The following is a 22288-nucleotide window of genomic DNA, read 5'->3' as shown; positions in this document are numbered from 1 at the left end:
GTAAGATTTTTTAAAGTTAAATTTGTTTACAAGCCTGCGGAGTTCAAATTTTGTAGATAATATTCTTTTCTCCCTTTACTTAATGGTTTTTACCTCTTTTTTCCTCTAGTGCCAGGCATGAATTTTACTCATTACAAAAAAAGAGCACCCAAAACCCTTTTTATTTCATTAGTTCAGCAAATGGGCTCCTAGGGGTGTGAGCTGAGGCCATGATTGGGCTCTGCGATGATGAGCTTATTTTGCACTTTTACCCAGAAAATCTTTATATACAAAAGGCACAGAGAGTAGTTACACTCAGCATGAACAATTACGGGCTGTTGGGAGGGCCTCTTCCTGATGTGCCCATGACTTAGTCCCATGAATTAAGAGGCAAATGCGTTCCAAAGTGCATTAACCTTTATGGATTTTTCTTTGGTTTTCATGTTCCACTGATTTATGGTCTGAAATATGCCTGTTGCTGCTGTTTCTGAGTGAGTCCCTTGTAAATCATTTCCAAATGATCTTTTTTTGAGTCAGATAATCCAAGTAAGTTGAATAACTCCAGTCAATTCCTGTGAGGCTTCCTTTCCTTCTTTCTTTTTTTTTTTGTTTTTTTGTTTTTTTGTTTTGCCCAAGTTGTTTTAGTTTGCTCTGCACCTTAAATGTCAAATCTGAGAATACGTGAGTGCATAAGAACCGTGTCTTAGCGGAGCCATGCTTGCTGGCAGCTGCTTGGTGCACACTGAATTGTTTCTGCCCTTTAGGCTGGCCTCACTTGGGTTTGATTGCAAAGGCCCATTTACCTTAATACTCCATCTAACTGGTTACAGTTTCTTTGTGCAAGGATAGGTTCATATCTGGGAATAGATTTTATGATGGGTTATAGATTGCCTTTTTTTTATATACAAATCAAGCATGGTGGGGATTTTGAGTCTACTGTGCCTTCATAAAAGTCTACTATTTCTCTTAGAGTGAAGTGCAGAAAAGTGTCACCAGTGTTCAGGACTCTGTTATTAGTGCTGCTTGACATCATTTCCCATGGGTCCATATTTCTGCAGAGATGCTCAATGTTCCATTCTCTGTGTGTCTGAAGATCATTTCTGCTTACTGGATTTGGGGGGAAATGTAATTTGGTTTTCTCTTGGCAATGCCTGTATCATTCATGCTATAGGGTCACTGTTACTGCTATTGTTTGCATTCATGCCATAAAAACAAAACACAAAATCAAAGGTACAGATTTCAAAAAATTGAAATTCAGAATTTTGGCTTTTAAAGCACAAGTCATTCATTCATATCTCTGTCACAAACAGTACATCACTACTACTAAGTATTTATCCAAAGGATACAGGAGTGCTGATTCAAAGGGGCACATGTACCTCAATGTTTTTGTGACAATGGCCAAAACATGGAAAGAGCCCAGATGTCCATCGACTGATGAATGGATGTAGAAGATGTGGGGTGTGTGTGTGTGTGTGTGTGTGTACATATACATACATATATGCATTGAAATATTATTCAGCGATCAAAAAGAATGAAATTTTGCCATTTACAGCAATGTGCATGGAACTAGAATGTATTATGCTAAGCGAAATAAGTCAGAAAAAGACAAATATACCATTCATTCACATGTGGAATTTAAGAAACAAAACAAGTGAACATAAGGAAAGGGAAGCAAAAATAACATAAAAGCAGAGAGGGAGACAAAGCACAAGAGACTCTTAAATACAGAAAACAAACTGAGGGGTGTTGGAGGGGTGTTGGGTGGGGGGATGGGCTAACTGGGTGAGAGGCCTTAAGGAGAACTTGTTTGGATGAGCTCTGGGTGTTATATGTAAGTGATGAATCGTTAGATTTTATTCCTGAAATTATTATTATACTATGTGTTAACTATCTTGGATTTAAATTAAAACACAACAAACGAAGAAAAAACCAGTGTATCGCTGTCGGTTGTTAACTAAGCTTTTAATGTGTGCAGTTATAAATAGCCGTGTCATACGGCATTATTAAATGTACAGGTATTAAATGTGACAGTAGGGCACTGCTCAGTGAGGAGGGTGCCATGGGACTTACCTTTGAGTACGCTTGACTACTTAAGCAGAGCTTTTGCAGGCCTGTGACTATCATGCAACTTTTCACGTAGAGACCTTGGACTACGATGAAGAAGAGAGTTCAAATTTTTAAAACCTCTTTAAAGCTATTTTATAGTAGAAGAGATTCAGAGCTTCTTGGTGGAGGCGAGCATGGTACATCTCTGCAGAGAGTCTAGATTGGAAGGTACGTTAGTGGAACCGATGATGGCGGAGAAGCTGAAGAATGCAGGTAGTCAGAGGCTAAGCCCCTCTGCGCATGTCTACTGGTTCCAGCGCATGAGGTGAAGAGAGGAATCCTCAATGCTTTCAGACAAATGTTTTGTGTACATTATGCTGCCTAAACTACCAAAACATGTGCGTGATAATATACATCAAAGTTAGGAAATCTCAAAGTAGAAAGAACTAACATATTGTATATTGCATGATGCAGAGTATATGCAAATGTATACATTAAAAATGTAATTAGCAATAAACTGACACACTGTTTATGGAAGAGACATGAATGAATTTCTTGTGCTCCAATAGACAGATGAATTTCAATTTTCTGAAATCTGCCCCTTTGATTTTGTGTTTTGCAAAATCATGTTTCCCCATGACTGGGTTCACATTATGCATTTTTGGCAAGAACATCAGAGAAGTGATGCCATATTGTTCTCTGTCTTATTAGAAGGTACATATCAGCTTGTCCCATTGCTGATAATGTTGGTCATAGAATTTTAAAAATTCATTAGGGTGAGAATGTTAGGAATACATATTTCCTATGAGTAACTACTTTTATTCAAATGAATAACTATTGCTCCCATTGCAGCATCCAAAATAGGCCCTCCATGTTCAAGGGTATTTCCAGCTCAGTAGTAGCTGGAATTCTTGGCTGAGAGAAAGTGGAAGAAACAGAGCTTTACAATGAAGCAGAATTTGTGGTAAGGAGGCTGCGGTTAACCAAGGAGCTTGGGAAACTTGAATGAAATTTTAATTAGCTTATGATGTCCCTGGATAGAAATCAAATCAAGATAAGAATTTTTAAAATGCCAGGTCAAATATAGGGAGTGTGTGCTCATGTATGCATTCCAAAGGCCACGCATTTGCTGCAGGAAAGAGCAAACTTAAAATATAGGTACTGCATATGTACATATTTTAGGAGGCTGATGATATTCTAAAAAGAAAACCTTTGGTTAAATATTTACAAACAGCAATATTAGAATTTAGGAAACATAATCTATGCTTTAGACATTCAAATGCCAGGAGAATCTGTTGCCTGCTTTCATTTGTTTTTTGGTTTATCCTCCTTTATAGCCTTAGGTTTAGGAGGCTGATCTGAATAAGGTACCTCAAAATCCTGTGATTAGATGCTCTGCATGTAGCATTATGTAGATCCTTTTCTCTGAGTCTCATTCTCCTCCTTTCCATATACACTGCCATACCTGGGGCCATCTCCTCGTTTACAGGATAGGAATCCCAAGTGTGAAAGCACTCCGCCGGATTAGATAATACCCTTTTGACAAGGTTCCGTCTGTGTGTTCCGTCTCAACTTTGAAGTGAAGTGTTTTCTTTCCTAATGAGATTCTTTTCACTGTGAAAAAATTCAGCGCTCTCTTACTTCCATAGAGCTGATTAGGAGCATTGTTGGGAAAACTGGGCCTTTTGATGATTTCCCTCCCCACCCTTGACTCTCTCTCCTGTCTTCCCATTCACCAGATCAGTTTTAAAGTACTTCCTGCGAGGGAGAAGGACATGCAGTACCTTGCGGGGAATCAGGGCGGGGCGGGGGGCGGGGGATGAAATACAGAGTCGCCCATGAAAAATCATGAGGAGCTACTCCTAGTAGCTTGTGGGAATAATTCTGCAGAAGCCAAACGAGGATATTCACTGTAGGATTATCTGTAATAAAACCGGGAGACAGCATTAATATTCCCTAATAGATCTTTGCTTTAATAATGCTGTGTTCATTAGTGTGATGGAATGAGTTTATAGTACTCTGCAGGAGAAGAATATAAAGTTGTGTGAATAATCATATTATACAGAGAAAAAAACAATGTTGAGAATGTGGTCAAGGACCAGAGAACATTCTTTCAGGAAGAGGCAACTGTTAACGTTGGGGTGGTGGAGAGATGGGATGCTTTTTTGTCCTTTTCAAATATTTTCTTGGGGCCTCTAGTCCAGATTCTTCAGAGAAGGGCATTATTTGTCAGAGAGGTCACACCTCCGTTTCAGGAACTGTGGGTTGAAGTTCAGGAACCTGCTAATTTTATTCCACACTCCCTTCGGCAAATCTTTCCTGAGAACCTACTATGTGCTGGCCAGAGTGGAAGTAGTACTGAGCTCTGAGGACACAAAAGTGAGCAATTTACCCTCGACCCCTGGCCACGTGGGGCTTTGGTGTTCCTACATCAGTCTGTTCCTGAAAGAGTCAAAGTATTAATCTGCTGGTCCATGTTGCCAATTACGGGCAAGCTTGGGAAAATGAAGGAGCCAGGTGAAAAGCAGCCCATCCCGCATGTACCCCTTTCCTCCACAACCCCGTCAGCGTTCATGTGCCCAGTAGTAATCACAAAAATAGTAGCTACCACTTACTCAGCGGTTGCTGTGTGCCAAGCTCTGTGCCGAGTGCTTGACTTTGATTTCCTCCTTTAATCATCAAAACGACCCCATGCATTATCACATGTTTATAGAATATAGCAGAAAGATGAAGAGAGGCTGAGTAACCTGCCCAAGACTGTGCGTTCAAAATTCAGCCTCAGGAATACCTACTGTGAGCGTTCTGCCACGGCCACTCCTCTTCCCCCAGTGAGTCCTGAGTCTGGTTCCCTCCTGGTGCTTCAGAGAGTTCCTTTTCCGTGTCGTTCCTGCCCAGGGAAGGGCACGTTGCCCTCATGTACTCGCTTCCCCTTGTTCACAGGAGTCAAAACGGGCTGATCAGACAGCCATGTTTTTTCTCTCCCCTGACGTGTCGTGTTTCATGCTTTCTATGCAGTGAGGGCCTGCACACTTCTGAAAGCAGATTCAGATACATGCCGAATGGGTCCCCTTGAGGCAGAGGTGACAACAGCAACCTGAATGTGTCCTTGTTGACTGATAGGTGTGCTGTGGGGAATGAGTGACTTGTAGTTGGAAGAACTCCATCAGCTACGGGTGATGGGAGCCCTGTCCCTCCATCAGTGTGTCCCAGAGTAGCTTTGTGTTTGGGAGACACCAAGAGCGAATAGTGGACTAGGAAAAAAGAAAATGTGGATAATATAGAGCCTTCTGTCACTATTTAGAGGCAGGCTAACTGGTAAAAAAAAAAATTTTTACTATAAGTTTTACTTATTTATTTTGAGAGAGAAAGGGGGAGAGGGGCAGAGAGAGAGAGAGAGAGGGAGAGAGAGAATCCGAAGCAGGCTCCACACCGTCAGTGCAGAGCCCACCGTGGAGCTCAAACTCATGAACCATGAGGTCATGACTTGAGCCGAAAACAGGAATTGAATGCTTAACCAACTGAACCACCCAGTTGCCCACTAGCAAAAAATTCCTTTTTAACACATGGTAAAGATTTTGAAATTGTAGGAAGTGCCTCTCAGAAAAGTCCGAAGTCCCAATGAAAAGAATAAAGAGGGACACTGATGATTGAAATCCACATTAGAAAACAACACGGTGTGGTTACTCATAAGCAAATTCAAGACTGTGGTTTTGTTTTAGAGGCAGACCAGGGCCAGCAGGACCGCCCGGGCTGGTGGAGGGGGGTGGGGGGGTAGGGGATGGGTGTTTCTCTGCAGGGTGGATGAGTTAGAAGAAGTCAGTGTGGCAGGGGGTAGGATTTGGAGAGTTTGTAATTGTGGTTAACTATCTACCTTTACTTCTTCATTCTTCCGCACCGTCTTCCCCTCCCTTCCTTCTTGAAGATGTGTTACATCTTGTTTAGAGCCACGCTTTTGCTTCCCTTTCTGTGTTTTTAAAGTCAATTAAGAAGCCTCATTGATGTTTCTTATGACTTTTCAATTTCTGTTTTTCCCTACATTCTTTGGGTTACTCCATCACTGTGATGATCTATATGTGTACGTTCTCACTTCCCCCAACCACTGTGCGCTTGCACGCATGTGCACACACACCCACCCCCCCCACACACACACACCCAGAGTTTAATGGCATGTTAAACTGGTGATATGCAAGACGAACCATGATGTACTTATGTGTTAAGTAAAGGAAACCCTTTATGAGGTCAAACAGCTCAACCTAAAGAACATTTCTATACCAAACTTTTTTTCTTCGATTTTTTAAAATGTTTATTTATTTTTGAAAGAGAGAGAGGCAAAGCGCAAAAGAGGGAGGGCCAGCAAGAGGGAGACACAGAATCCAAAGCAGGCTTCAGGCTCTGAGCTATCAGCACAGAGTCCAATGTGGGGCTTGAACCCACAAACCCTGAGATCTTGGCCTGAGCAAAAGTTGGACTCTTAACCGACTAAGCCACCCAGGCACCCCCACCAAACTTCAAATGTGGCCTAATTAGAAAGCAATTTATGAAGTACAGCCTTTGGTATATATAGGTAAATTTTTTAAATTTTCTAATTTAATTTTATTTGAGTAACTAATACATTCACAATCTTTAAAAATCCAATGGTTATGAGAGCTCTTCTCTGTTTACTTGCTGGGATGCTGTCTGATTCATAAATTGTTGAATAAAGCCAGTTTGATCTTTACAAACCTCAAACAATTATTAAAAGTTGTAATTGAAAAGTCTTACTCCTACTTCTCTTGCAGACCCCATCCCACCCCTGATTCCTACAGGTACTCCTTTTATTAGATTTTTGTGAGTATCCCCCTATATAATTCTTATAGGAAGGTCGATGTAATGAATACTACTAAATACATATTGATCTGCAGCTTGCATTTGTCACTGAACAATTTATCTTTGAGATCTTTTCATGTTAGTGCATAGAAGCTTCCACATTTGGGGGTTGAGGTTATGAAGATACACCACAGTTTATTTGATTAATCCCTAAATGATGGATTTTTTTCCCTTTGCTGTAAAAACAATGCTACACTGATCTGTGTAATCATATTTAGAAATAGCTGTCAGAAGAATTTCCCAGAAGTGGGTTTTCTGGGTCAAAAGGAAGCACATTTGTAATTTTGAATGATGATTCCAACTTGTCCTTCATGAGAGTTGCACCATTTTTCATTCCCATCAGTGATACAGGAGAACGCCAAAAGGGGGCGTTTTCAAATACGGGGGATTTGATCAATGCAAGGTTATAAAAAACGGCATCTCAGTCTAGTTTACGTCTCACTTTTTTTCATTAGGAACAAAGTTAAGAATTTTTTCTTATGTTTAGTGACCATTGTATTCCTTTTATTGTAAACTCTCTTTTCCTGTCCTTTGGTCATTTTTGCACTAAGTTGTTTGATGGGTTTTATTTTCCCTGACGCGTCTATGATTCAAGTTGTAACTATATCTTCCCAGTTAATCATTCAGGTTTTCTCTTTATTTCATTTGATTTGATTTCACTTCATTTCCCTTCTGCATTTTTTTGGAAGAAAATTTAAAATACAACACAGTCCTTGCTTTGCATAACATTGTAGAACTGTAAAAATCGCCATGCAAAGCAAACTTAGTCCCTGGGGAAAATCACAATCGTTTCTCGACTTGAGGAAGTTTTTGCCAAAACATGAAAAAATCCCTTGCTGTCAGTTATAAATTTGTCCGAAAATGAAAAGAAAACATAAGAAAGCTAATATATAAAGTAGTTTATTTCTTTGTTGAAATCTTATCAGAGTGATTTGAACACTTTTCCTCCTTATATTTCACATTGCACAGTGAGCACCTTTTCTAGGTGTTGGTGAAATGTCACACCTACTTCAAGTCTGGATCTGCCAGCATTTTATATTTTGCTTGTCAGTGTCATGAAATATCTTCAAGAGCTCCTGTACCATATGTAATTTGGGCCACATCATTTCCCCTGGGATGCCTTCATCCCTTTTGCCACAAAGACTTTCCCCTTGGTGAGGTGAATAAATTCTCCTTCCCTCTGGCTGTGTTTGCTTCTCAGATGGTGGTAATGTCAACAGTCCTAACAATTTTTTCTGTCCAGTTACATTTCATTCAAATTTCATTCTGAGTGTTATCACTGTTAGGTTTTTTTTTCCTGTACTTCTATCTTTTTTGGCCAATTCCCTCATTTAATTATCCATTTTTATAAAATGTCACATGAGTTTATTCCTAGGAGACAGGGAAACAATACCACTATGTGCTTTGCTGCCTGAACATGAGTGGCAGATGTCACGGATAGACTTTGAAAGAAGGGACATACATGATTGACCCATTGATCATGGTGAACATCAATTATGTACATCGAGATTCCTGGACTGAAGAGGTAGCAGCAAAATTTTCATTTTATGCCATTACTCACAGTTAATAAACTGTAGTAATTGGAGTATAAACCTTGTTTTCGGGGGAGTGGTGTTATTTAACGAGGTGGTAGTAACTTAAATTTTTGCATATCAAAACCATGCAAAGCAGGTACAAAGAATAACCTAACAAGTATCTGCATACTCATTCTTTCTATGCTTTATGTATTTTTAAATATTTTTTTTTATTTTAGAGAGAGAGAGAATAAGTGGGGGAGGGGGCAGATGGGGAGGGAGAATCTTAAGCAGGCTCCACACTCAGCACAGAGCCCAACGTGGGGCTCAGTCCCATAGTCTTGGGATCATGACCTGAGCCAAAATCAAGAGTCAGACACTCAACTGACTGGGCTATCCAGCGCCCCTTTGCTTTAAGTGTTTTTCATAAAGGAAGCAGATCATTACCAATAAGGCTGAAGTACTCTTTTGTCCACGCCTCCCTTCCTGTTCTCTTTCATAACCTCCCAACCTACGTATCTTCATGAATTAAAAGAATATCATTGTTCCTCCCTCCCTCCACCTTCTTTTCCCTTTGAGTGTTGACACACAATGTTACGTTAGTTTCAGGTGTGCAGCTTAGTGATGTTGACAAGTTTATACACTATGTTGTGCTCACCATGAGTCTGTCCCATTGCATCGCTGTGATGGTATCATTGACTGTATTCCTTATGCTCTGCTTTTATTCCCGGTGACTTACTCATTCCATACCTGGAGGCATGTATCTCCTTGTCCCCTTCACTTATTTTGCCCACCCGCCCCCATCCCACCCCCAGCAACCATCAATTTGTTGTCTGTATTTATAGTTCAGATTCTGCTTTTTGTTTATTTATTCATCTTTTTTAGATTCCATTTATGAGTGGATCATATGGTACTTGTCTTTCTCAGTCTGATTTGCTTCACTTAATGTAATACCTTCTAGGTCCTTGCATATTGTCTCAAATAGCATGATCTCATCCTTTTTTAATGGCTGTGTAACATCCCATGGTGTGTGTGTGTGTGTGTATCACATTTTCTTTATCCATTCATCTATTGATGGATGCTTAGGTTGCTTCCATGTCTTGGCTATTATAAATAATGCTGCAGTAAACATAGGAGTACATATATCTTTTTGAGTCAGTGCTTTCATTTTCCCCAGGTAAATACCCAGTAGGGAGATTGTTAGATCATATGGGTTTTTGGGGGTTTTTTAAATTTTGTGAGGAAACTCCATACTGTTTTCCAGAGTGGCTGTACAATTTACATTCCCACCAGCAGTGCCCCTGGGTTCCTTTTTCTCCACATCCTTACCAATATGTTTTGTTTCTTTTTTCTTGATTTTAACCATTCTGACAGGTGTGATGTCACAGGTGTGACTATCATTGTGGCTTCATGTAAAAGAATGAAACTGGACTACTTTCTAACACCATACACAAAAATAAATTCAAAATACAGACCTAAATGTGAGACCCCAAACCATAAAAACCCTACAAGAGAACGTAGACAGTAATTCCTCTGACATCAGCCATAGCAACTTTTTTCTAGATATGTCTTCTGAGGCAAGGTAAACAAAAGCAAAAATAAACTGTTGGGATCATATCAAAATAAAAAGCTTTTGCACAGCAAAGGAAACCATCAAGAAAACAAAAAGATAGTCTACTGAATGGGAGAAGATATTTGCACATGACATATCTGATAAAGGGTTAGTATCTAAAATATATAGAGAACTTATGTAACTCAGCACCCAAAAAAATCCTATTAAATGGGTAGATGACCTGAATAGATATGTCCCCAAAGAAGGCATACAGATAACTAACAGACACATGAAAAGATGCTCAACCATCACTAGTCATCAGGGAAATGCAAATCTCCCTTAAAAGAAAAATTTCTATCTACACATATAAGGATCTCCATGAGAAATATGCAGTATTTAGGGGTGTGCTTTTAAATTTGCATTGTAATTTATTTTCTGTTCATCATGCCAGCCTTTGTTTTTTGCATTCTTATTTCCTTCTTGACATAATACAAATAGTTTTTGGTGTCACTCCTTTCTTCCCCTTAGTTTAGAAGTCACATTTTCTGTTTTGTCCCGTTTCTAGTCAATTAGCGAAATAATAACTTAGAAAAACAAAAACAGCTCTTATAGACACAAATAATAAAGTAATGACATGTTCGCGTTAGGAATTCTGGGAATTGCCCTTCATCTCTCCATAGAAAGAGATGCCAAAGCCTAGAAATACCCATATGTGCTTTGTGATATTTCTAGAACTATTTTTCTGATATATTTAACAACCGTGTTCTTCTGCTCTCTTCCAGATTTATTCAGGAGATCGAGCACGCCCTGGGGCTTGGCCCGGCCAAACAGTGTCCACTTCGAGACTTCCTCACCATGTACATCAAAAGCATCTTCCTGAATCAGGTCCTGGCAGAGATCGACAAGGAGATCGAGGGCGTCACTAAGACATCGGACCCCTTGAAGATCCTCGCTAATGCGGACACGATGAAGGTGATGGGCGTACAGCGGCCTCTCCTGCAGGTAATAACACGCTCACTGTCTTCATCGACTTGGCGAGAGACACAAATTACAAAAGAAGAATCGCCATCTGTTTCTGTATTCATCAGAGACAAAACAGGAGGAAATAAATTAGACAGGCGCTAGGGGAATTTGGAACTAATATGGAGATAATGGAAATTCCTTAAGATCTTTTATAAGAAAAAAGCGGTTGGCTTTGAATATGGAAGGTGGTGAATCTCATGAATATGCAGGCAGCTCCTCGTTGTGTGCCTGGAACGTGTCCTCCAGAGGAATTCCTTCTCCACTGGCGAACGTGTCAGGAGCGTGCAGGACTTAAGGGGAGGAAATTGTTGTGCCTGACCTCAGTCACCAACAGGAAACTGCGTACCATTTCAAGGCGGGCCTACTATGAGCTCGCCTAGCTCACAGTGAATTTGAACCCCCCAGCAAACTGACTTTTAAAAGTCAGATCATTTAATTCAAGTGATGATCTTGTTAATACTGAAGATTTTACATAGACTATATAAAGAAATGGTTTCTAGGCAACTGCGAATAATTTGTCAGTAGATATTTGGATTTATAGGCTTCAGGCATTGATTTTATATCCATTTTAGCCAGTGACTTGGGGGTAAATATAGAACCAAAAGAACATTAGTATGAGTTTAGATTGTATGTGTAATAACTACATGGTTATTGTATCTCTTAGTGTTTCTTCATTTGAGAGAATGATGGGCACAATAGCATTTTTTTTAAGTTTATTTATTTTGAGAGAGAGAGACAGACAGACAGAGCATGAGCAGGGGAGGAGCAGAGAGAGAAGGGGAGACACAGAATCCAAAACAGGCTCCAGGCTCTGAGCTCTCAGCACAGAGCCTAATGCGGGGCTCAAACCCATGAGTGAGATCATGACCTGAACTGAAGTTGGACGCTCAACCGACTGAGCCACCTAGGCACCCTGATTGGGGTTGTTTCTTATCTCCTTCCTCTCCTCTTTGGATCATTGATCTGGCCATGGGTGCATCCATCATATCCAGAGGTCCTTTCAGGTGACATTAGTCCCATAGCTGCTGCTCTCACCGGGCTCTGGGAACACCGTGTCTTCTCCTTGCCCCCTGATGCCAAACTTTCTGCTATTATTAGACTCTGGGCACCTCACCATCGCTCACTGCTGCTTTCAGCACTGCCCATACCTCTGTAATTCATCTCTTCATTACTGTTTCTTTATTCGATCATCTGCATCGAGTTCTCTTTTTTCTCAAGATCCTGAATAGATCTCCTCAGTCAGTCACTATTTTAATCCTTTGATTTTTTTTCCCATCTTAACACAACTACCATAATGATTAGTTCATTGATTTTCCCACTTGTTTATTTCATCTTTTCCCAAAAGAACATAAGTTCCAAAGGCATAGTACGGTACCAGGCAGCAGGAAGGGGCTCGATAAATAATTTATTGACCAAATGCATACATGCATTGATAGATGGAGGGATGGATAGACACAACTGGATGAGTTTTGAGAGTCGGAAATAATTGCAGAGTCAGGGCGGGAAGATGAGAAAGAGAGAGGTACAAAACCCTGTCTTTATCTAGTTTCTGTCTGACCATATCATGAGCTTCCTCTCCTTCAGAAAACCATTCAGTATTTACGTCCCTGCAGCGTCGGTCCCTACAGCACAGAGCGACTTGAGTACGCTTTGGTGTACTGAATTTAAAAGAAAACAAACATACAACAGAGAGGATCTATGTACTAAAGATGCTGGCTTATTATACATCGTAATTTTCAGCTCGAGTAGGAAAAACACATTAAAACTCATAACTGGGGTGCCTGGCTTCAGCTCAGGTCATGATCTCACGATTTGTAAGTTCGAGCCCAGCATTGGGCTCTATGCTAACAGCTCAGAGCCTGGAGCCTACCTTCAGATTATGTGTCTCCCTCTCTCTCTGACTCTCCCCTGCTCATGCTGTCTCTTTCTCTCTCAAAAATAAATAAAACACACACACACACAAAATAAAACTCATGACGTGCAGAATCGGAGAGGAAGCATTTAGACGCCCTCCCTCCATTTGAAGTAATTTGACATTGCCTGTCGAAACTAATAACAAAAATGAGTGAGATTTGTGGTTTGTATATCTTTGTGGTTAAAAAATTTTTATTAATTGAGTACTGTTATATTTTATAAAAGTATCTACAATAGATTGTGGGGGGCGGGCTGTGTTCTCACCATAGTTAGGGACACACTGCCCTAAATTTCTTACTCCTTTATGAGAATAAGAAGTAGAAGCACAGAACCAATCAGCTCTTACCTTGGTGCCCAAGGTGCTTTCCAATAGATGGAGTAGCTTAAATATTTTTTACAGGGGTTCTCACCTAAATCCTCAGCTCCTAGAACAGTGTCTACTCTAGCGGAGGTACTCAGTATTTAATGATTGGATGAGTGGTTGAGTGAGATTGCAAGTGAATGAACGAATGAATGAATGATGCCTTCCCTAGGACAGAGGCATGCCTGTGCATGTTTTCTCCCCAAGATTCGTGGTCATGGTTTAAGATTGTCGACAATGCTTAAATTAAAATGTTGCGGTTCTTATTCCTCCGAAGCCATCCACGTGAACGCAGGATTGAATACACTTCGCGGTCTTACTGTCTACTTCCTCTCTTCCTCTCTTGCCATCCATTTTTTCCTTTTTTTGTTTTCAAAATGGCTTCCACCTGTTGCACGGCAAAGCACGCTGATTCAAATGAAGGAAATCTCTTAGGAGCAATTCCTCATGTCTCCTAAGCCAGAGAAATGAGCATTCTGGCGTTTGGGGCATGGAGCTAATGGAAACAGTCTGCTGAAGTGAATAGCCTTTCATTACCTTATACTTCTGTAGGAGTCTACAGAGTTTTCATCCCTTAGACACGAGGAAACACCCACTCAGTTTCCAACTGTGTCATTGATTTGGGGATGTGTTTTCATTTTTTTCTTTTTTAGTGTCTCCATCCAAATTTTAAGAAAGGGTTAGGAGGCTCATGCTCAGGATTTTTATCTGCTTACCTGGTAAACTGCCGAATGGGCATCTAACCATGTGAAGACAGGTACGAGTAAATACTTCCCACCCCCCACCCGCCTTGGAATATGCCATGTACCCTTGCGACTCTGAGAGTGACTGTGGGAAAGAACATCAGCCCCTGAGTCGGTATCAGATGTGATCTGCAAGCACATCTGGAGTTGGGGACTTTGTACCAGTGCAACACAGTGTGGGGTCGCAAACCGTCGACGTCACCGGAGCTGGTGAGAAATGCAAGTTCCTGCGGGAATCTTGTTCTAACCAGCCCTCCACCCCCACCCCCGGTAAAGTTGGTAGAGACGGAAGCTTTAGAAGCATCGTGATAGATCACACCACCGTGCCCAGCTGGAGGTCAGGAAACGGGATCTAACGCTGCGGGCTCTCAGAACTGCAGAGAACAACAGTTGTCACGTTAAAAAAACACTATCTGACTTCATTTCGTATGGGCTCAGAAATGGTAAAAACAACATTTGCAGAGGCAGCAGAAGCTGCTTCCTAGTGTAGCATGTTGCTGAATTTCACAAAGTACTTTCCGAACACAGGATCAGCCTCTGTTTTCTGGCTCATGTCGGGCAATGAGAAGCAGCAGCAGCTTTCCTAATGTTTCAGCTCAAATTCCTACATCAGTGGGGGAAACGAGCAGAAGCCGTGCAAGTAAGAATGGAGGCGTGCTTGAAGCACTTAGAGCATGGTTTCATGCTCCTTGCTGCCCCGGTAGTTGTCAGAGTTCTTCTGAGAGGTGAAGTGGCTAGAGTTGCCGCTAACACCACACCCTTCCTGCACCTCCCACCCCTACCTGTGGGGCAGAGAGCAGTGGGTCTCAGCAACGGTACCCATTAGAATCACCCAGGAAGGGGGCCTGGAGGGCTCAGTCAGTTGAGCAATGGATTTTGGCTCAGATCATCATCTCATGGTTTGTGAGTTTGAGCCCCACCTCGGGCTCTCTGCTGTCAGCATAGAGCACACTTCAGATCTTCTGTCCCCCTCCCCACCCGCCCCCTCTGTGTCTGTCTTGAAAAATAAATTATAAAAACAAGAAGACTCACCCAGGAGCTTTCTGTAAACAGTACCGCCGTGGAGATCCCATCCCAGAGACTCAATTTGGTTGATCAGGAGTGAGGCCAGTGTTTTATACAATGCTCAGTGATCCCAGCATGCAGCCAGAATTAGGGCCACTTCTCTGGATCTTTCCATAGACTCAGTTATGGCCCTGAGAAGGAGTACATTAAAAATTACAGTTGAGACCTCCTTTAATTCATTCAGACTTATGAAGGAAGGCTGTCTTTGCTACTTTGAGCCGAGCTCGGTACATAAGCCTTGCACTCAGATACAAAAGGATTTATATCCCAGCCATTTCAGCAGGTAACTTTGGGCCCGGACCCAACTGCCAACTTCTCTGTACCTATCTTTCCTCCTGTAGAAAACAAGAACAGTGAAATAGTTGTCGTAGGAACAGAGGAATTATTTCTCATGATTAGGTAGAGTAGTGTTTGTACAACACGTCTCCTTCCGTCCCCATGTCACATATGTGTGAGTTTCAGCATGGACTGCCCTGTCACCTGGCTGCTTCCTCACTCTTGCCTCTACAGGCAAGACTTCTGGTGATGGCTGTCTAGATTTCCCTCGGCATCTTTTCTCCTCACCAATGTGTATTTACCCGCTCTCGTCCTTTGGACACTGGCACCCACCTAGTAACTTCTGTTTCCTGTCTCCCCCTATCCTAGTGTGACTGCAAGAGGTGATGTTATTTGACCCCTTTCTCTTTTTTCCTGGAGTTTGTCCACTGATTGTTTATCAGGAGCAGAAGCAGCATGCAGTGTTGATGACCATCAAAGCTAGTGTATCTGTTTCCTATGGCTACCGTAACAAATTACCGCAAACTTGAGTGGCTGAAAACAACAGAAACATAATTAGTCACAATTCTGAGGGCCAGGGGCCACATTCCCTCCAAAGGCTCTAGAGAAGGACCCTCCCTTGCCTCTTTCAGCTCCTGATGGTCCTAGGGTTTCTTCGGTTTGGGGAACATAATTGAGAAATCTGCCTCCATCTTGACATGGACTTCTTCCCTGTGTCTCTGTGAGTCCTTTCCTGGCTCTTAAAAGGACAGTCTCATTAGATTTATGGCCCACCCTGATCCACTGTAATACAGTCCTTACTATAATTATATTTACAAAGACCCCATTTTTCAAGTAAGATCACAGTCTGAGGTTGTGTGTGGCGTTGAACAGCATTCCCCCACTATCGCTGATAATTGGAAGCAAGTTATATCAAATGCGGTGTATTTAATTTGCTGTATTTTCCTTGAAAACCTTCTGGCAGGAAGCAGGATTACTATTCAGGCAATAGGGCCAGGACGGTCTAGATTCTGGGGTCAATGGGGTTCCAAATGAGCGTCTGCAGTAGGCTGAGTGATTGCTGGAACTCCAAGTAAGTCTCATTGAAGGTTGACAGACACGGCTGTGCTGTGTGTATAGTGATTTCTGAGATAATTACGCTGACGCCCAAAGCCAAGGCGCTGCCAGTAACCTCTTGCTGGTTTCCCAATGAAGTGTAGCCAGAAGCAGTATCTTCATCATCTCAAATTGTGCTAACATGAACCATGTTGCTTTTGAGCGGTATTAGCATTGCTGCCAAGTGTTGCCCTTCCTCGCTGGTCCATGATACATTCAGCTTTTATCAGCGTAAATAGATGAGACTCTTTTAAGGTCTGCAGAAGTCATCATGAAAATCACAAAGTTGAAAAGAGAGCCGATCAGTTGATTTTTACCCCTGGTATGGTGTGAGAGGTGGTGCTCACTGTCCCAGTGTGCCAAGATAAGCCTTAGAACCAAAATGCCTTGGAGTCCAATCCTGATACTGAAGATACTGAAGAATCTTACCTTTACCAAGAGAAATACAAACTTACCATCGTTTGTAGTTTGGATTTTCTTTGAATTTTACTCTTATTTTATCCACTAATAATATTGTTTGGTCTCTATAGGACAAGTAGGGGCCCCAAATAAATCACCCACTAGGGACTGCATCAGGCTTTATGCAGGACAATAGAGTAGAAGACACCTTTATTCTCTTCTTTGGTTGTTTATATCATCACTGGGTCTTTCGACACTCACATGTTCACTTCCGAGACAGCTGAGCAAATTAAATCTTCCATTACTAATGGGGACTTATGGGATCTTACAACATTCATTGGTGTCTTCAAATTGTCTTACCTGTGGTTTTCTTTTTGTAGTGTGAGTTCTGTTTGCTGATTTAATATACTTTATTTTGTGGAATTCTTTTGCAATGCTTCAAAGATTTCTGGGAAAGTAACTAAGGTCAATTTTATCATGGCTTGTGGTAAAGGTGCCTAAAATGTGGATCTCATCTCCTTGCCAGGTCAATGACCTTAGATAAGGCCAAGCCACTTGTCTTCCCTGACACCCCTCCCTTCCCTCATCCGTTGAAGGGGACTGATAACTCAAACTATATCCTAAGACTGTTGAGAGGTCCATATGGGCCTAGGTATTCAGCAGGGCTCTGTAAACTGCTCTACATGCGGAATCGTTGGTTCTTAATATTATCAATCCACACGCCCACCTAATCACTCCATTTAGAAAAATCTGTTAACATTAAAGGGAATGGTGCTAAGAAGACACCTACAGGAATCAAAAATGCTTCCTAGGAAATGAAAAGCTCTCCTTGTTTTTACCGACAGTGTGGTATCCGTGATTAGACAGCCCGTGTAAGTACCTGGCAGTAGGTTTTCCACAGTTTATCATGAATATTTTAAAATCCTAAAAAGGCTGAAAAAATTGTTCGGGGAACACCCCCCCCCAATACACACACACACACACACACACACACACACACACACACACTCACTATCGAGATTCTACACTTAACACACTCTATGCTGTGTTTGTTTCACAGCATCGCCAAACCCGGTCCTTTTAATCCTTCAGCCGCCCCAGAAGTGAGTTCCCAGCCATTCCCTGAGGACTTTACCATGGTGTTGTTCACAGGCTTTTAATAACTTCGAAGGGCAGCACATAAAGAGAAATAAATTAAGTGGGAATGTATTTGCTTTGTTCCATTTCTGAAAGTACTCACCCAACGGTTTCCTTTAAATAGTGTCATGGAACAGCACATTGACCATCTTATGCTTGTGATTAATCTGTAAGTACTGCCTTTATTGATAGGAACTTATCCCCATAACTATTGGCGAAAAGATTGGAGTGAGCAAACGAGAGGTGATTTTATATGCGGATAGTAGGCACATAATATGGTCCCTTTGAATTTTTTTTTCTATGTTTTTATTTATTTTTGAGAGACAGAGAGGGACAGTGCGAGCAGGGGAGGGTCATAGAGAGAGGGAGACACAGAATCTGAAGCAGGCTCCAGGTTCTGAGCTAGCTGTCAGCACAGAGCCCAATGCAGGGCTCGAACCCACAAACCGTGAGATCATGACCTGAGCTGAAGCTGGATGCTTAGCCAACTGAGCCACCCAGGCGCCCTGGTCAACTTGAATTTTTAGAGACATCTTTACAGTCTCATCTCTGCATGAGATGGTTTTCTTAGAAAGTTCCTCCTTAACTAGACATCTATAAGTAGCTTTCCTCAAAGCAAGGAGAGAAGGGGGAAATGAGAGAGAGAGAGAGAGAGAGAGCGCATACATGCGTGCCCAGAGGGACTAAAAATGAAGAGAGTGTGTGTGTGTGTGTGTGTGTGTGTGTGTAGAAAATCTTCGCAACCAGCCCTCTAAGAATTATTAATGATTTCAAAGTTTGTTTTTTCAATCAGTTACAATTACAAATGTTTTCTTCAACAATCCAGCATCTCTCATAATGTGTTTGGAACAGATTTTAATTTAGATGCAACTTTTCAAGAATTTATTATATCTGGGTTATGGGGTCAGTTTGAAAAGAGCAAGCTGGAAGGCTTTATCCACGTGGATAGAGGAGTCACGAGGGACAGCTGGATGAGAAAGTAATTACAGTTAGTGACACTTGTTTACCAGCTTGGCTTGGTGCTAAGAAACTCGTCTGAGCACGAGGCGGCTTCAGAGTGACATCAATATGGGGATAAGCCCTGGATTTTAAATGACGATTCTGAACTTATTTTCTAAGTCAGAGTAGGCCCACTGATGGCCGTCTTAGTTGTCACTGGACTGTTCTACGAAACAGGGCCCATTTGAGGTGTTGGGGACGTGGATTGGCTGCTGTCTGCTTTGATCTTGCCGCGGCCCACTCCTGGCGGATAAGCAGGAGAGAAGGTAATGACTTATGACAGGTCTGCTGACAGGGATCGAGCTACATTAACACTCTGTCGCTCAGATCCCTAGAGTAAGCTGCCTCTGCCCGAAGTATATTTGACTTTACTTGCTAACAAAGGCATCTTCACATTTATTTCTTTTCCTTAAATGCTAGAGAAGGGGAAGAACATCCCATCAAAAGATACCAAGAGAGAAAAGGCTGGCTCAACAGCCTAAGGAAATGATAGTTATCATTCTCGGGAGCAGCAGAATTGCTGATCTGGTGAGATTACTGGTAGGAGCCAGATGAGCAGCGACAGAGAACTGCTGTTCTTGGGGAATTTTTGAGGTTCTTATCCTAAGTAATTTTCGCCCTGTCTGAGCATCGCAGCTCTGGCTTGGAGATGTTCTAGTGAGAAAATGGGAAGGCAGTAACCAGAGTATCTCAGCTTGAAAGCTAATTGGCCCTTCAAGAGTAACTGTTCAAACAAAGCACCTGTTTTTGCTCTGACTTTTCAAGGATCCTGCCCTACGCATCAACTTGCACATAGTTATGTTAGTTTAGATACCATAAAATGGGCTGGTGAAAATCGGATACATCTAGTAGAACATGTGATAGACAACGCAGTGCAGTCGGGTAATTTCTACTGTTGTAATTCTAGATACAACTAAACGAGAAATCTTGATTAAACACCGGCTCTACACTGTCACTAGAAAGGAAATGTGGGGCCACATGAAGGATGGCTCCCTTTTCATAGGGGCTTCCAGTTAGGGAAAAGGAATTCCTCATGTCTGCAAACCAGCATGGAGGAGAGTTTGTAACTGGCACTGAACGCAATGTTTGGGAAGATCAGCGGTTTGGGAGTTGAGGACACTGAGGATTAGCGGATTCGAGAGATGGCAGGCAAGCTGTGCGTCCCGATCAGGGCATAACAGGCCGCATAGAAATGGAGATGACAGAGGAGGAGGTAACCCAAGCAAGGGGCATAACATCCATAACATTGGAAGAGACACAAAAGGTGTGTTCATGAGACCATTGAGGTTAGAGGTTAGACTACCTGAGCAAAGGGATGAATGGGCAGTGGGAAATAAGGTTCACAAGGGGCATAAAACTTTTTACACAGGTCTTAAACTTCAAAAAAAAAAAAAACCAGTTTACTTTTAAAGTGGGAAGAGGTGGGGGCGCCTGGGTGGCTCAGTCAGTTAAGCGTCTGGCTTCAGCTCAGGTCATGATCTCATGGTTCATGGGTTCAAGCCCCGCATCAGGCTCTGGAGCCTGCTTCAGATTCTGTATCTCCGTCTCTCTCTGACCCTCCCCTGCTCTCACTGTCTCTGTCTCTCAAAAATAAATTTAAAAACATTAAAAAAATTTTTTTTAATAAAACAAACAAAAAAAAAAGTGGGAAGAGGGGGTGCCTGGCTGGCTCAGTTGGTTAAGTGTGGTTGAGTAAGCATCCGAGTCTTGATTTTGGCTCAGGTCATGATCTCACAGTTCAAGCCCTGCTCAATTGGGATTCTGTGTCTCCCTTGCTCTCTGCCCCTCCCCCACTCACTTTCTCTCAAAAATAAACAAACATTAAAAAAATAATAAAGTAGGAAGAGGCACAGTTATGAAAAGTCCTAGTGAAAGAGGCTCATTGGCTCCTCTTTGATTTGATCTTGCTTCATGGGTGGATGAGCTTTTAAGAGAGAGTAGGGCGTTGGTGTTCACAGACAGGGTTAGAGGGGAGTGAGCGAGCCTGGGCTTGGGGAGGCCATCCATGGCAGGGCTCCAGTTAGAAGTGAAGGATTCCAGCTTAGAAAGGAAGACAGAAAAGTTTCCTATGAGCGTTTTCTCTGGACTGAAGCTTCGGGTAGCGACCTTCCTGGCTGCCTGGGGCTTGGCGAGCCCACGGTTTGCTCAGCTCAGCATTTGGAGTCGTTCTTTTGATTGATGGTCGTCATTGGTCACACAGGCTGACTTTCTGGGACAGGTCTTGTGAGCCCTCACAGGCAGTGCCTGGATGGGGTTCTTTGTCACCTCTGTCCACAGGAGCATCCATTGGTTACAGCATGTTTATGTATTTAAAGATTAAGCTGTATATTCCTTGCCCATTACCTTTTTAGACACACAGGAGCTCTGTCAGTTAAAGTCCTGCTTTGGGGAAAAGGTGACATGCAGCTAGCTCATAGATTATCTGTGTCATTATGTCCTTTTTGGATTGTGCATAGTGGCAAGAGAGTCTTTTGAGAAGGAAAATAAAATCCATCTAGGCTTCTAGTTTCCCTTTCTTTTTCTTCCTCATTTTTATCTGCTTCTTTTCCCTCCATCGTTACAGCTATTCCCATGATGGATGGTCATATCTTTGGAGTCCAGAATACCCTGAGTACATTCACTTGCAAATAGCCGCAAAGTCAAATTCAGAGAGCTGCACTTAATGAAAGGCTTTCACACCTCTCTTCATTGGGCACAGACTCTCCTCGCCCCGTTTTAACCACAGGAGCTTAATGGCTTCTTCCCTTTTATTCCACAAAGTGTGTTTTCATTTGTTCTCCCCTTGGTCCTCCCAAGGTCAAAGCTGCCTAATCAGGTGCTCACAGAAGTGTTCTGGTGACCTTGCATGCTGCGTTTGCCCATGGCTTCCCAGCTTCGCCAAAATGAACAGCCTGCCCGTGTGGAGAGGGCTGACCTGTCAGTTAATTTCTTGCCTCTCAAACAAGAAGTATCTCCTTTTCTTCTGTCCTGTCAGAGTTTTGCCTTTGAGCCAAAAGAAATCTCTTGACACATAGTAGGCACTCATTTGGTGAATGAATAAAATAGAAATTGCCAACAGTTACGTGAAAGGGTGGCCTCTGGCGTACACAGTGAGGGATATGGTGTGTAAAAGCCAACTATGTTGCTTGCCAAGGAAGGTGCCATTAAATATTTGTTCTTTTCAACAAGTCTGAGGTTTACAGTTGCAAAGACAGTCCAGAGGGGTCTCTTAAACTCTGTACCTCGTTCCCCGTTATTAGCGTCTTCTGTTAGTATGGGGCATTTGGTGCATTTAAGCAGCCATTATAAATACATTTTTTTCTTTTTCTTTTATTTTTTT

General features: G+C 42.1%; 1 protein-coding gene across 1 annotated transcript in view; it reads left to right on the top strand.

The window, feature by feature from the left end:
- The window catches only part of EXOC4 (exocyst complex component 4), a 734942-nt gene that overhangs the window by 512389 nt on the left and 200265 nt on the right, over positions 1-22288 (top strand). The window contains exon 11 of the mRNA XM_029923156.1: positions 10740-10959. Coding sequence (XP_029779016.1) covers positions 10740-10959 — 220 coding nt within the window. The remainder of the gene's footprint in view (positions 1-10739; positions 10960-22288) is intronic.

Source organism: Suricata suricatta, chromosome 2 (assembly GCF_006229205.1).
Source record: "Suricata suricatta isolate VVHF042 chromosome 2, meerkat_22Aug2017_6uvM2_HiC, whole genome shotgun sequence".
Lineage (NCBI taxonomy): Eukaryota > Metazoa > Chordata > Mammalia > Carnivora > Herpestidae > Suricata > Suricata suricatta.
The sequence above is the reverse complement of the archived record's forward strand: the minus strand, read 5'-3'. Positions and strand labels throughout refer to the sequence as shown.